This window comes from Phoenix dactylifera, chromosome 3 (assembly GCF_051530095.1).
Source record: "Phoenix dactylifera cultivar Ajwa chromosome 3, Ajwa_hap1_PhDact_Kaust_v1.1, whole genome shotgun sequence".
NCBI classification, from domain to species: Eukaryota; Viridiplantae; Streptophyta; class Magnoliopsida; order Arecales; family Arecaceae; genus Phoenix; species Phoenix dactylifera.
In genome coordinates, this window is record NC_143192.1 from 17,384,531 (window position 1) to 17,400,350 (window position 15,820).

At 44.7% G+C, this 15,820-nt stretch overlaps 1 protein-coding gene across 1 annotated transcript; it reads right to left on the reverse strand.

Annotated features, from left to right (window-relative positions):
* Nucleotides 1–349: 349 nt before the first annotated feature.
* LOC149767948 (uncharacterized) lies at nt 350–7,094 on the reverse strand. Its single transcript, XM_089929886.1, has 2 exons — nt 6,459–7,094; nt 350–1,664 (listed from the first exon to the last, which is right to left on the reverse strand). The coding sequence occupies exons 1-2, from the start codon at nt 7,022–7,024 to the stop codon at nt 350–352; spliced, it is 1,881 nt and encodes a 626-aa protein (XP_089786012.1). The 5' UTR covers nt 7,025–7,094.
* Between the last annotated feature and the right edge of the window lie 8,726 nt (nt 7,095–15,820).

The following is a 15,820-nucleotide window of genomic DNA, read 5'->3' on the forward strand; positions in this document are numbered from 1 at the left end:
TGGTAACCAAGGAGAGGAGGAGGAGGGAAGAGAGGAAGAGGAGGTGGAGTTTGGAGGTGCCCTAGGAAGGAGGGCTTGGTGGGTTTTATAACCCCATTTCAACAGCTCTCCGCCGCGAAAATTGCGGCGGTGGGGCGAAATCAACGGCCGCTCGTGCGGCCGTGGGGTGGCCGCGGAATGACCGCGGGGCTGCCGCGTAACGCCCGCGGCGCCCGGCCCTCGCTGCGCCCGAAGAAGCCGGAGGGGATCGCGTCTGCGATCCCCTGCTCTGGCTCCTTCCAAAAAAAGGAAAACGGGGCTGAAGTCGGCTGGGGCTGCCGACTTCAGCCCGTATCTCACACATTTTCCATCAACCCTGTTTCAGTAACGGCAGAATAACGAGGATTACTATCAGGAGAAGGCCAGATATGAATCCCATTGCAAGAGGCAATACTTCGAGAACAAAATAACTTTCTTCTCTGTCATTTTCCTCCTCCTCTGGAGGCTTTGAAGTGGAGTTGCAAACTAAGTAAAATTCACCACAGAGACCAGCATTCCCTTCAAAGCTCGAACTCGGGAAGGTTGAAAACTGACCTCCCATGGGAATTTGGCCCTGCAAGTGGTTATGAGCAACATTGAACGAAGAAAGAAACGTAAGGTCGACAAGGGAGGCAGGTATTGTCCCTGATAGATCATTGAAAGACAAGTCCAATGTCTCTAAATTGCGAAGGCCTGACAATTCATAAGGAATAGAACCTGTGAAGTTGTTGTTGCTCTGGTCAAGCACCTGAAGAAGTCTCAAGTTGCCAATCTCCTTCCAGATTGTTCCGTCCATCATATTATTGCTCAAATCCACTGTTGGAGGGAAGTTTATATATTGTTTATACACCAGATTACGTGGTGCATTTTGCCAATAGAACGAGGGCATGCCATGTGAAGAAGACCCATTGTTTGAAAGAGAATCAGAATTGAGGCTTTTTAGTTTCGTTAAGCTCATAGGAATCTCGCCAGTGAGTGAATTATTTGACAGGTCCAGGTAAAAGAGAAAATCCAGGCTCCCAATACACAATGGAATGCCTCCAGTCAAGTGATTCCAAGACAAATCTAGGAAACTCAACTCTTTGATATTCGCTAACCACGAGGGAATCGAACCAGTGAGAGCACAAACGTCTATAACCAAGGCTTGCAAGCCGTGAAATCCTTGAATTCCGTTATTAGGCAACTCTTCTCCATAAAAGTTCTTTGTAAGGACAAGGACCGTTAGATTCTGACACTCCTGTAGTGTTTGCAATCCCATTGAAACATCAGAAAGACTATTATTTGACACTGACAGGAAGGAGAGAGCTTGAAGGTTCCTAAAACTTTTGGGAATTGTTCCATGGAGATTATTCCTACCAAAGTTTAGAACCTCCAAAGCTCTGCATGAAGACAAACTCTTCGGGATATGACCAGAAAAATGATTAGATCCGAGATTGAGAACAACTAGATGAACCAAACTAGTGAAATTAAGGTCAATATTGCCATCAAGAGAATTATTCCTCAGATTGAACAACCTAAGCATCGAGCAAGATGAGAGTGAATTTGGTAATCGACCTTCAAAAGAGTTGGATTCAGCGGAGAAACTCTCCAGCCTCTGAAGGCCATGAAATGAATCCGGAATGAATCCGGTGAATTGATTGAAGGATCTTAAGATGATCATTTCACTGCTGCTTCATCAGCTAAACTGATCCTGCTCCACAGTCACTTGAACTCGGTTCCAGAGTATTCACTGTAACTGCCTGTTCTTCTCCCAGGTTCCAGAGTATTCACTGTAACTGTTTTTGGTTATTCCCACAACGGATCACTAGATCTGACTGTGTATAAAATGGGTTGTAAGAGACTCAGCTGCTGTGTGATAGGGAGTAGGAATTATGTGCCAGTTACTGTGGCAATGTATCAGCCACTGTTCATCCTTATATACTAACTCATCATCTTCTCCATTGTCATTCTCCTGTATCTCTTCATGGTATCAGAGCGGGAGGTTCTGATGCCTTTCTCCTTAGAAGTAGTTCTTCCTCCACTAGACGACGATCAAATGGAGTCTCCTGGATCTGAACAAGTCACCAGGTCAGCCGAATCATCAGGATCTTTGGATGATCCCTTAACTTCTTCCAGGTTGAAATTTTTGATTTCAAAAATACAAAATCTAGTCTCCACCCAGCTCCAATCCGATAACTATCTCACCTGGAGGTCTCAAGTCACTCGTATTTTCAGAGCGAGTGGCTTCTTTGGTTTTTTAGATGGCACTTCCACCTGTGTTCCATCTTCCGTTGCCGATAAGAACAGAAGCTATGAGCTCTGGTTGCTGACAGACCAGTTCTTAGCTTCAGCCATTAACTCCACCATTTCTCCTTCCATCTTACCATATGTGATCAATCTAGATCACTGTTTTCAGATCTGGACTACCTTAGAATGTCGATTAAATTCGGCTACAAGGAGTCATGTAATGCAGCTCAAAAATGAATTGCACAACATAAGGAAACTAGATCTTCCAATGCAGCAGTTTCTCCATGAAGTTCGGCAAAAAGTTGATGCTCTATCCGCTGCTGGTTCCACAATTGACACCGAAGATGTCATTCTGCACATTCTTAATGGCCTACCACCCTCATATGATGCCTTTGCTACATCAATTCGCACTCGATCTGCCTCTCTCACACTGGATGAGCTCTATGCTCTGCTTTGCAGCGAGGAACTCATTATCTTATCCAGAGAAAAGCAACAGTCCTCTGCTGATTCCCTTGCACTTTCAGCCATTAGGGGACGAGGTCGAGGTAGATCCTTCTTCTCACCCAGAGGACGTGGTCGAGCAAGGAGTACCCACTCCAACAACAAGTGGGACAGCAACTGGAATTCTCCTGGACCGCGGAAGGATTCCCGAGCTCTCATTGACTGCCAAATCTGTGGCAAAAGAGGACACACTGCAATTCATTGTTGGTTCCGAATGGATCCAACCTACAATTCCTCTCCTCCTAGACAGCTAAATCAGCAGGCGCTTCTTTCTACACCGTCTTCTTCCTCTGTCTCCCGTGACTGGGTTATCGACAGTGGTGCTACATCACATATTACTTCCGAACCACTGTCACTCTCAGATGCATCTTCATATCAGGGTTCAGATAGGATTACCGTGGGCAATGGCTCCTCAATTCCTGTTATACATTCCGGGACTGGTATTCTCTGCACCCCAACTCACAATTTTAAACTCTCTGAACTGCTGCATGCTCCAAATATCTCTCACAATCTGCTGTCAGTCTACAAGTTAGCTGTTGATAATCACTGCACCCTTCACTTTAATTCTGATGGTTGTGTGATCAAGGACAAAGCAACCGGCAAGATCTTGTTCCAGGGACGCTGCACTGAGGGGCTTTACAGGATTCCTTTCTCCTTCCTTCCGCCTACCACTTCCTCTTCTCGCTCCACTGCCTTAGTATCTGCAAAGGTCTCGCCTTCGCTTTGGCATCTCCGTCTTGGTCATCCAGCTTCATCCACCTTGCTGCAAATTCTCAAGGACAATTCCATTGCTTCCTCCTCGGTCAGCACTACCTCCTGTCAATTCTGCATCATGGCCAAGGGACACAAACTTCCTTTCTCCACCAGCAATTCCATCTCCCGGCGTCCTCTTGATCTTATACACTCTGATGTCTGGGGACCTTCTCCTATGAACTCCTCCACTGGTTTACGTTACTATGTTGTGTTCATGGATGACTTTTCAAAATTCATCTGGGTGTATCCATTGGCATTGAAATCCGATGTATTTTCTAAGTTTGTTGAGTTCAAAAATTTAGTTGAAAATCAATTTTCCTCCACTATCAAAGTATTTCGTTCTGATGGTGGTGGGGAATTCGTTAATTCTCGCTTTCATCGTCTGTTTGCTGCGTCTGGCATCATTCATCAACGCTCCTCTCCCTATACTCCAGAACAAAACGGGTGTGCTGAACGCAAACATCGCCAGCTTCTAGAAATGATTCGGAGTCTTCTTTTTCACTCTTCTCTTCCTCCTCAATTCTGGGTTGAGGCACTCTTAACGGCTACTTACTTAATCAATCGTCTCCCAACTCCACGTCTTCAACACCAGTCTCCTTTTCAAATTCTGTATCACCGCCCTCCGGATTATGGCTTTCTTCGCGTATTTGGTTGCCAATGCTTTCCTTGGGTACGTCCTCAGCATCCATCCAAGTTTTCACCTCGGTCTCTACCTTGTGTCTTCATTGGCTACTCCCCTAACCATAAAGGGTATCGCTGTTATGATCCATCCAATGGCCGGGTCTACATCTCCCGCCATGTTCGCTTCAATGAGTCTTTCTTCCCTTTTGCTCATTCTGTTCAATCTCCCATCTCATCCACCCCTCTACTTCCCACGCCCTTACTTGTTCCTCCCTCTCAGCTTCCTACTTTGTCACCGTCCTCCCAGTTCAAGACCATCCCTACTCATTCATCCACTTCTACTTCATCTTCAACCTCCACTGCACCTCTATCTTCCTTCTCTTCTCCTCAATCTACACACCCTTCCTGTTCCTCTGTATTTTCTCCTCCTGTCAGGCATCCTATGGTTACAAGATCCAAGACGGGGTCACTTCGCCCGAAGCAAATTTTCTCTCTTCTTAGTCTGGATGCCGGTGATCAGGAACCAACTTGCTTCTCCGTGGCGAACACTGATCCTAACTGGCGAGCGGCAATGTCTTCAGAATTCAATGCTTTGGTTGATCAGCAGACTTGGACTCTTGTTCCTCGCTCTCCTGATCAAAACATTCTCGGCTGTCGCTGGACTTATAAGATCAAGCGGCACTCCGATGGCTCCCTAGCCAGGTACAAGGCTCGCTTAGTTGCTCAGGGATTCAAACAGGAGTATGGACTGGATTATCATGAAACTTTCAGTCCTGTGGCGAAATTTCCCACCATCCGGATGCTTGTTCTTCTTGCCTTACACTCGGGCTGGTCCATCAAACAGCTCGATGTGTCCAATGCCTTTCTTCATGGGCATCTCGATGAACTAGTTTTTATGGAACAACCAAGGGGCTTCACGGATCCAGAGCATCCCACTCATGTCTGTCAGCTCAAAAAATCCATCTATGGTCTGAAACAAGCCCCACGGCAGTGGTTTGCTACCTTTTCTGGGTTTCTCCTCAAACATCACTTTCGTTCCAGCTCGGCAGATCCCTCTCTTTTCCTCTATCAGCAGGCCTCCACAATTATTTACATACTAATATATGTTGATGACATTCTCCTTACTGGGAACGACTCTGCTGCCATCACTACTCTTCTTCATCAGCTTCATTCCCACTTCAAAATGAAGGATTTGGGTCAGCTTTCTTATTTTCTGGGTATTCGCTTCTTCTTTGATGCCGACGGTGTGCGACTTAGTCAATCCCAGTATGCTCAGAAGCTCTTACAGCGGGCTGGCATGGCGACCTGCAAATCTCTGGCTTCTCCTCTTCCGGTCAAGAAGTCCTCTTCTATTGATCTCTCTGCTCCCTTTTCAGATGCTGAGCTTTACCGAAGTCTGGCTGGTTCTTTACAATATCTGACAATCACTCGGCCCGATCTTTCCTTTGCTGTGAACTTTGTCTGTCAGTTTATGCATCACCCACTTCAATTGCATTTTCAATACCTTAAACGCATCCTCCGTTATGTTCAAGGGACCATTGATTACTGTTTACATTATCAACGAAGCTCTCTGCACCTCACAGCTTACTGTGACTCCGATTGGGCTGGCGATGCACAGGATCGGCGTTCCACCTCTGGGTTTTGTATCTTTCTCGGCTGCAATCTTCTTTCTTGGTGTGCCAAGAAGCAGCCCACTATTGCCCGATCCTCGACGGAGGCTGAGTACAGAGCTATGGCCGTTACCACTCAGGAACTGATATGGCTTCGGCGACTTCTTCAAGAACTTGGTGTCTCCATCTCTGATTCTACGGTTCTTCACTCTGACAGTATCTCAGCCATGGCTCTTGCGGCCAATCCTATCTTTCATGCTCGCACTAAACACATTGAGGTGGATTATCATTTCATTCGGGAGAAACTTCAATCCAAAGAGATTAGTCTCTCTCATATCTCTACTCAAGATCAACCAGCAGATATCTTTACCAAATCTCTTCCTACGGCACGTCATCGCTTCATCTGTTCCAAGCTGAGAGTTGCACCCCACTCTCTGCTTGAGGGGGGATCTTAAGATGATCATTTCACTGCTGCTTCATCAGCTAAACTGATCCTGCTCCACAGTCACTTGAACTCGGTTCCAGAGTATTCACTGTAACTGCCTGTTCTTCTCCCAGGTTCCAGAGTATTCACTGTAACTGTTTTTGGTTATTCCCACAACGGATCACTAGATCTGACTGTGTATAAAATGGGTTGTAAGAGACTCAGCTGCTGTGTGATAGGGAGTAGGAATTATGTGCCAGTTACTGTGGCAATGTATCAGCCACTGTTCATCCTTATATACTAACTCATCATCTTCTCCATTGTCATTCTCCTGTATCTCTTCAAAGGAGACGTCGAGGTAGGACAAGCTTGTAAGGTTACTGATACCTTGACCCAGATCACCGGTGAAGCCGTTGCTGTTCAGGTCCAGCACCTCCAACCGACGTAAATGAAACAACTCTGGAGGGACGGTGCCTCGTAGGGAGTTATGGGAGAGGTTGAGGAAGCTCAACTGATCCAAACCTGACAGAGAATTCGAGAGAAGCCCTTTCAGAGCCATGCTTGCGAGATCCAAACCGACGACCCTTAAGCTTGGATTGGTAGAATTTATTGAGGACGGGGAGGAGAAAACTGAGAAGAAAGCACAGCGCACCCCAGGCCAACTGCAACAGTTTGCAGCAGGAGCATCATGAAATTTCCACCCATCGATCCTCGAATCAAGACCATTTGAGAAAGCCTCTAGTGCTTTCAGATCATTAGAATTGCAGCTGAGATTTTTGGAATTGGAAGCACAAGGTTGGGAATAGAGAAATATAAAGAACATGACACAAAAGAGAGGATACGTAGGGAGCATCAGCGAGAGATCTTTCATGGCTCTTGTTGTCAGCTGGTGTAGGTGCTTCCCTTGGCGACTTGAAACCAAGATAAAACGAGGGGACTTCAGACTTCACAACCAAAAAGGGTAAGCTCTGAAGAAATATAATGCCTCTTCTATCAAAGGAGCTAGAAACAACTAACAGACAGCAATGTTTTGACTTCAGCTAACAGGATGAAGTTGAAGGAAAACTTCTTAGTATAAAATAGCTAGCTGTCCGACGACAATTGAGCCAATCGTCACTTTTCAGCTAACCAAGAGTCCACTGATGCTCTAAGCACTGACGGAAGCAAGCGATGTGTAACATTTTTTCGAGTCAAAAGCGTGCCGAGGGCAAAGTCCGGCATAAGTGCGTGTTGCACTCCAAGTCCAAGACTCTCTTTATGTATTTTTCTACTGCACTTATTCTCGAGGGCCCTTGTATGATTGTTTGATTTCCGACCATTATTTTAGCCTATCATTGATTTTCAGGTAACCAAGAGTCCGCTCATGCTCTCGGCAGTCATGGAAACAAGAGATCTGACGCAGTGAAAGCGTTGAAGATTGGATTCAATCAACGTTGAACCAGGAAAATTCAGAAACTCAGAGTTTTCAGAGACTCTCTGAAACAGATTTTTTTTTATTGACGGCTGAATGCCTCCCTAAAACGTGACAGCCCTTTTATAGGCCACTCCATACCCTAAACATTATTAACAGGGTTTACAGAAATACACTGCTGAATTAGTGTCCTAGCTAAAGTAGAACTCTGAAATAGGAAGTTGGAACAAACTAAGAAACAGAAACTAAATAGGAACTCTAAAATAGAAACAGAAAATATTCAGCTAACAGAAATAAAAATTATTCAGCCTCATCCTCTTCCAGATTCCCTTGGACTGTCATGCGCTTCCGGAGTCTTTTGAACCTTCATCTCATTCGAACAATCAGCGATGATCTCCTGTTCTGCATCAGTCCCCTCCACTTGAGAGCAACTTGCCCTCGAGTTAATGTCTGGACACAGGGGTGCCCCTTGACAGTGATATTCATACAGATCTGAAACATTAAAAGTTTTCGAAATTTCCATATCATGAGGTAGATCAATGACATAGGCGTTGTTGCTGATCTTCTTCAACACTTTTTAGGGACCATATTTCTTCGGTTTGAGCTTGTTGTAAGTGCCAGTTGGAAATCTCTTTTTACGTAAGAACACCATCACCATATCCCCTTCTTGGAACTCTTTATGCCGACGATGCTTGTCTGCAGCTGCCTTATATTTAGCGTTAGTCTCCTCCAATCTTTGCTTAACTTCTGCTTGAACAGATTGGACCTGATGTTAGATGTATGCCCTAGAAGCCAATCTGGCAGACACATTATTTTCTCTGGGACATAAATTTGTACTTGACTTTATTATTATTGAATAATAAATGGGCATCTTTTCATTCATATTGTTTATGTGTCTATGAATCGTCCAAGAAATTAATAAGATGATGATACATATTCTCAAGAGTTGAGAATTTGAGCCATGTATCATTGGTGATTAATTTCTAAATGCTCATGATCAATGGATCATCACGAGGACGGTGATCGATCCGATCAGTGCACAGATCGCTTTCCTTATGGATGGACGAGACTCGAGTCCACAGTGTAGGAACACTGAAGTGAGAGTGCAGGTGCTTGTTAGAGAACAAGGGTACTGAGCGTGACCAAGACAAGAAGTCACTTAGATGTCTATCCACTCGTCAGTGACTTACTTGATGTTGCAGTAGTGTGACTGGTCCTTTGACCTGCGGTGCTTCGGCTACTCACAGTGAGGTTATTGTAGTTTGACTGCACATATACATAGTCTCTAGTCATATGGGTCCTTGTTGTGTAGATTGGCTGCAGTAGGTTCATTGTAGGAGTAGGGTATGCACTTACATGGAATCTATCGACCTTGATAGAAGAGGAGTGATCCTATGTGATTTATTAGACAGAGTTCTAAGACCTTGGCCAGGGCAATAATATACAATGGAGAAAGAGTTTTCCACTATCGAACTCAAGTCGAATAAATCTAGACATATGACAGACGACGGGGTTTGACGAGTTATCCATGACCTCCGGTCTATAGGGATCCACGATAGAAGGACTGTATCATACGATAACTGCACCTAGAGGTTCATCATTCTATTCTGCTGGGTGGCCACTACATACTGCTAGGTGTCACTGGTGGATGGTGAGACTCACAGGGATCATCTTGATGGTCGATAAACCCTGATGAGTTGAGTTAAAATTGTTTCAACCCATTGAAATGAGTTTTCAATGATATTGTGATAGAGATCGCAATATATCTCACTACCAGTCAGAATAGAACCTATGGGGTCACACACATTAGAGGTAATGACCGATCTGATGGTTGAATGTGATTAGGATTCACAAATAATCAATTAGATTGATAAATGGATAACCCGCTAAGAGTTAGTGGTTGGAAGAAGGAATAATTGCAATCGGATTGCAATTTAATTTAATTAATTGGATTTAATTAATTGAACTTGATCATGAGTCCTACTTGGAGTGGGATTCATGAAGTCCTAATTGGATTAGGATTTCAAATTGAATTAGAGTCCTACTTAGAATAGGATTTCTAAAGTCCTAATTGTCTTAGGGCTGAAATTTGAACAAGTCCTGATTAGATTAGGATTTTCTTAAGTCCTAATTAATTTTAAATTTAATCTAATTAATTTCATGACTCCTAATTGGATTAGGATTGAAGAGTTCAATAGAGTCATGGTTCAATTAAATCCTAATTGGATTAGGATTTGGAATAAAAGGAAATGCATGCACCTAATTCTATTTGGAATAGAATTGAACCCAAGTATTGAACCCAATCCTCCCCACTTAATTTGATTAAGTGGGGGCTGATTTAAATGGACTAGAGGGAGGGGCCCACGCCCCTCCCTTTGGGAAGTACGTGGAAGGAAAAAGGAGGGGCGTAAGCCCCTCCTTGCTGCCTAATTATAAGGATAAAGATGAGCTCCTTAAAAATAGGAGCTCATCCTTATCCCAAACGAAATGAAAAGGAGGAGGGGTACGGCCCCTCCTCTCTATGGTTCTTTTTGAGGGATCACGGCAGCAACCTCCCATCTTCTTCCTCCTTTCAGCTGCAAGAGAAAAGGGAGAAAAAGAAAGGGTGGCGTGGCCTTCTTCTTCCTCTTTCTTGGGTCCAGCGCAGGAGAAAAAGAAAAGGCTGCAAAGAGCTTTGTTTCCTCTTCCTAGATTTCCCCTTCTTCTTCTTCCTCTCAAGGCAATCAAAGGTTGATTCAAAGGAGAGGATATCAGCCATCATTAGCCTTCTCTGCAAGGGAGCTAGCACCCCGAGGAGATCCAAAGGCTTCGATCGACTCACTACCTCGTGTGGATACCTGTAGAGGCCGGACGCGTGTGCGGCTTCCATCGAACCTTCTACAAATCCACGTAAATCAGATTTGCGGAGACCATCTACCCGCACAAGGTGAAGATCTGATCTTCTTAATGATTTAAAATGGTTTAAAATAATTTAATTCTAATCTATCTACAAACGAAAGGTTTTAAAATACGTTCATGCGATGAACGGATCCCGCATATGTTTTTCCGCTGCAATCTGAAAATTATTTCAAAATTTTCATGGCATATGAGGGATGCTAACACCTGATCCGCCATATTCTCCGCTGCCATATTCCGTATCAGATTTTTGGGCAGGCGTACTAGATCAATAGCATGTCTGGGCTGTTTCAAGTAAACCAGTGAGAAAGGGGATCTGCCGGTAGCACTATGAACGGCATTGTTGTATGCAAATTCAGCTTGAGATAGAGGATGATCCCACTGTTTTGGTTTATCCCCCCAGATGCTGCGAATTAAATTTCCAAGTGTTCTGTTCACCACCTCCGTTTGGCCGTCCGTTTGAGGGTGTGCTGTGCTGCTGAATTTCAAGGAGGTGTCAAACATCTTCCATAGAGTAATCCAAAAATGGCTTAAAAATTTTGAGTCCCTATCAGAAGTAATAGATAGTGGAACTCCATGTAACCGAACAATCTCTCGGAAGAACAATGTCGCAATATGGGAGGCATCGGATGTCTTCTTGCAAGGGATGAAATGGGCCATCTTCGAGAACCTGTCGACCACCACAAACACAGAGTCGACCCCTCGCTGTGTACGGGAAGTCCAAGTACAAAATCCATAGATAGATCTTCCCAAATATCATTAGGAATAGGTAAGGGAGTGTAGAGACTTGTATTTTGTGCTTGCCCCTTTGTTGTTTGACAAACATAGCACTTTCTCACTAGATTTCCCACATCCCTCTTCAGTTGGGGCCGAAGTACCTCTCTTCTAGGAGTGCCACGGTCTTATCTCTTCCCAAATGGCCGCTGAGACCACCTCCATGCAAGTCTCGAATAAGTTTCTCTCTCAAGGAGACTCTAGGGATACACAGGCGATTTTCCTTAAATAAATATCCCTCATAAACATGAAAATCACCTGTAGGTGGCTTCGCTAAGCATGCCGCCCATACGTCCTTAAAGTCTTCATCTTCTGCATATAGTTCCTTCAGACATTCGAATCCAACAACCTCTTGACTCACGGTCACCAACAACGCTGCCCTACGGCTCAATGCATCAGCCACCTGGTTTAAAGCTCCTGATTTATGCCGAATGACGAAAGGGAACTTCTGCAAATATGTTGACCACCGAACATGCATGTTGCTCAGATGCTTCTGGCTATTCAAAAACTTCAATGCTTGGTGATCGGTATACAGGATAAATTCCCTCTGTACCAAGTAATGCTCCCAGTGCTTCAAGGCTCTTACAACTGCATAAAACTCTTGATCATATGTGGACCACTTCCGCCTGGCATCACTAAGTTTTTCACTAAAAAATGCAACAGGCCTCCCATCCTGGGACAGAACAGCCCCAATCCCCACTCCACAAGCATCACATTCTACTTCGAAGAGTTTGTCAAAACTCGGCAAAGCCAACACAGGTGCACTGCATAATTTCTCTTTAATCAAAGAAAAACTATTTTCTGCTTCTTCTCCCCAGTTAAACTTCCCCCTCTTCAGACATTCAGTAATCGGTGCAACAATAGTGCTGAAATTTCTGATAAACCTCCTGTAGAAGGTTGCTAACCCGTGAAAGCTACGTACCTCAGTCACTGTCTTTGGAGTAGGCCATTCGCGGATGGCCTTCACCTTTTCTTCATCAACATGAATACCATCAAAACGCACCACATAGCCCAAAAACAGCAACCTGCTTGTTAGGAAATGGCACTTCTTCAAATTAATGAATAGCTTGTTTTTTCCCAGCACCTCCAATACTTCACTCAAGTGGGTCAAATGTTCTAATTCATCTTTGCTATAAATCAAGATATCATCGAAATAGACGACAACAAACCGTCCAATGAAAGGCTTCAGTACCTGATTCATCAACCGCATGAAGGTGCTCGGTGCGTTGGACAACCCAAAAGGCATAACTAGCCACTCGTACAACCCTTCCTTAGTTTTAAAAGCGGTCTTCCATTCATCGCCAGGCCGAATTCTGATTTGATGATACCCGCTCCTTAAGTCGATTTTGGAGAACACTTTAGATCCTGCCAACATATCCAACATATCATCCAAGCGAGGTATGGGAAACCTGTACCTTACTGTGATTTTGTTTATGGATCGGCTGTCCACACACATCCGCCAACTTCCATCCTTCTTTAGTGTTAGTAAGGCCGGAACAGCACAAGGACTCATGCTTTCTCGAATAAATCCTTTCCTCAGTAACTCCTCTATCTTTTCCCTTAAAACTTCACCTTCCTTTGGGCTCATGCGGTAATGAGGGAGGTTTGGCAGACTTGCTCCAGGTATCAAATCTATGTGATGTTGAATATCCCTCATAGGTGGCAATTGATTGGGTAAATCTTCAGCTACGAACTCCTTAAACTCTTCGAGTAACTGTTGAACTTCTCGGGGCACTTCCTTCCCTTCTTCCTTTTCTGAATTTACAACCAAAGCTTTGACCACTACCACGTGAACCTCCTGGGACCCCTTTGCTGCCGCCTCAAAGTCGTTTTCAGATCTGGACAGAGTTAGGAAAGATTTCCCTTCCATCCCAGCGGCTTTGGAAATTTTGTTAGACTCTTTTGTAGGGACTATAGCAATGTTATGGCCCTCCCAGGTAAACAAATATACATTATCTCTAGCTTTATAAGTTGCATCTACATCATATTGCCAGGGCCTTCCCAACAACACATGACTGGCATCCATGTCGATCACGTCACAGACAACTTCATCTTTATAATGCTTTCCAATCGAGATAGGCACCTTACAAACTTCAGTCACTTTAACCTTTGGACCCTTCTTCACCCAACCAATAAAATAAGGCGAAGGGTGTGCTTCAGTTGCCAGTCTCAAGTGATCCACTAACCTCTTTGCCACAAAGTTATCACAACTGCCGTTATCAATAATAAGGTTACAAATCTTCTTGTTGATGGTGCATAAAGACTGAAAAATGTCGTGTCGCTATGGAACTAAGTTAATTCGTTCCCCTTGAGTTTCTTTCCCAACCTCATACACACCATTGTCATAGACTAGCTGCTCTTCTTCTTCCTCGGACTCTTCTTCGGGTTCAATCAAGTTCACGGGCTTTCTCGCTGGACACTCGTTAGAACGGTGCCCAGGCTTACCGCACCTGTAACACTTCACCGACGTGGCTCTAGCATATGGATTTGAATTCTTGGGTGGTTCCTTGCTGCTAGATCCTGCTAGTTGTCTCTCCTTGGCGCCTACGCTGCTATTGCCATCCTTGCTCCATGCACCAACATGGTCAGACTGGTTTGGGTTTGAAAGCTGCGACACTCTTCCCTTTCCCGAAACGTTACCAGCATCAACATTACTTCTAAATGAATATTCAGGTCTTCCCCCTGTTTTTTCTAGCAGTTCCGCTTTCAACGCCATGTTATGAGCTTCTTCTACAGACCACAGCACCTGCAGCCCAATCTTCTCATGAATTTTGGGCCTCAAACCATTCAAATATTTTGCTACTCGCTGTGGCTCAATTTCATTCAGATTATTCCATGCAGAAAGTCTGAAAAATTCAGCGGTGTAATCAAATACAGACTTACTTCCTTGGGCACAGTTCTGATACATCTGAAATAAGTACTGTTCATAGTCAGGTGGCGAAAATCTTTCCATAAGCAATTGTTTCATCTTCCTCCAAGTACGAACTAGTGCCTTTCCTTGGCGGTGCCTGTTTCTCTGCAGGGTATCCCACCAAACAGCTGCGCCGCCTTTCATTCTGAAAGCCACGAGCTTCACCATACGCCCCTCAGGTACTTCCATCATCTCAAAAAACCTCTCCACTTCAGACACCCAATCAAGAAATTCTTCAATATGCATATTCCCATTGAAAGTAGGAATATCCGCTTTCAATCTGTACTCGTCATATCTTCTGTACCGTCCACCCTGCTGGCCATGCTCGCAGACTTCTTCTTCTTCATCAGATTCGTCTTCCTCATATGGACGCCGTTGATGGAAGCGGGTATTGCGCTCCACATCGCGCCCCTCATGCCTACCACCCTGCTGGACTCAGGCGAAACCTCCGACTCCTAATCCATGGGTGTTTCGGTTGCGGTTGGCGTTGAGTCCCATGCCGGCGAGCAACTCATGGATTTCCACCATCTGCCGACGTTGTTCCGCCATGAACTGTCTCTGTTCCTCAATCGCCGCCCATATAGCCTCTTGCCCACGAGCAACGTCGCTGGGATTGCTTCCTTCGCCTCCGTTATTGGCCATCAAGCTAGGCAAATCCTTGCTCTGATACCAATTGACGCAGTGAAAGCGTTGAAGATTGGATTCAACCAACGTTGAACCAGGAAAATTCAGAAACTCAGAGTTTTCAGAGACTCTCTGAAACAGATTTTTTTTTATTGACGGCTGAATGCCTCCCTAAAACGTGACAGCCCTTTTATAGGCCACTCCATACCCTAAACATTATTAACAGGGTTTACAGAAAAACCCTGCTGAATTAGAGTCCTAGCTAAAGTAGAACTCTGAAATAGGAAGCTGGAACAAACTAAGAAACAGAAACTAAATAGGAACTCTAAAACAGAAACAGAAAATATTCCGCAAATATTCAGCTAACAGAAATAAAAATTATTCAGCCTCATCCTCTTCCAGATTCCCTTGGACTGTCATGCGCTTCCGGAGTCTTTTGAACCTTCATCTCATTCGAAAAATCAGCGATGATCTCCTGTTCTGCATCAAGATCTCTATCATTTTTCCGAGTGAAAAGTTTGCGGAGGGCAAATTCCACCACAAGGTCGTGTTGGACTCCATGCCTATCTATGAATTTTCTACTTGTATTCCTCATGAGAGCATTGTACTACCGATCTTTCTTGTGAAAGGGTCCTGCAACGGATGATCTATTTTGCCAATTGGGTAGTTGGAACCAACACTCTTAAGTAAGTCAATCCTCTTCAACCTTTTAGATGGCCGCCCATGTGAAATGGCACTTTTAGAGTCAATTTTGATGGCATCCCCAATTTCGAGGTGAGCCTATTGGACCCGTCCCTTTTCTCCTCTCTCCATCCCTCCTCCCTTCCCCGGAAGCTCCTAGAGCTTGCCAGTGTGCTCGTTGGATCCCGCCACTCGGCAGCTTTGAAACGGCAAGATCCATCAGGTGGCGATAAGGAGCAAGAGAGAGAGAGAGAGCAGGAGGGGAAGAGATCCGTGATAATGGCGAAATAGGGAATTTGCGGTTTGTGGGTCTCAAGCTGGCTGCACGCCAAGCGCCAGAGTACAACAAGCTCGTCGATGCCTCGTGAGAC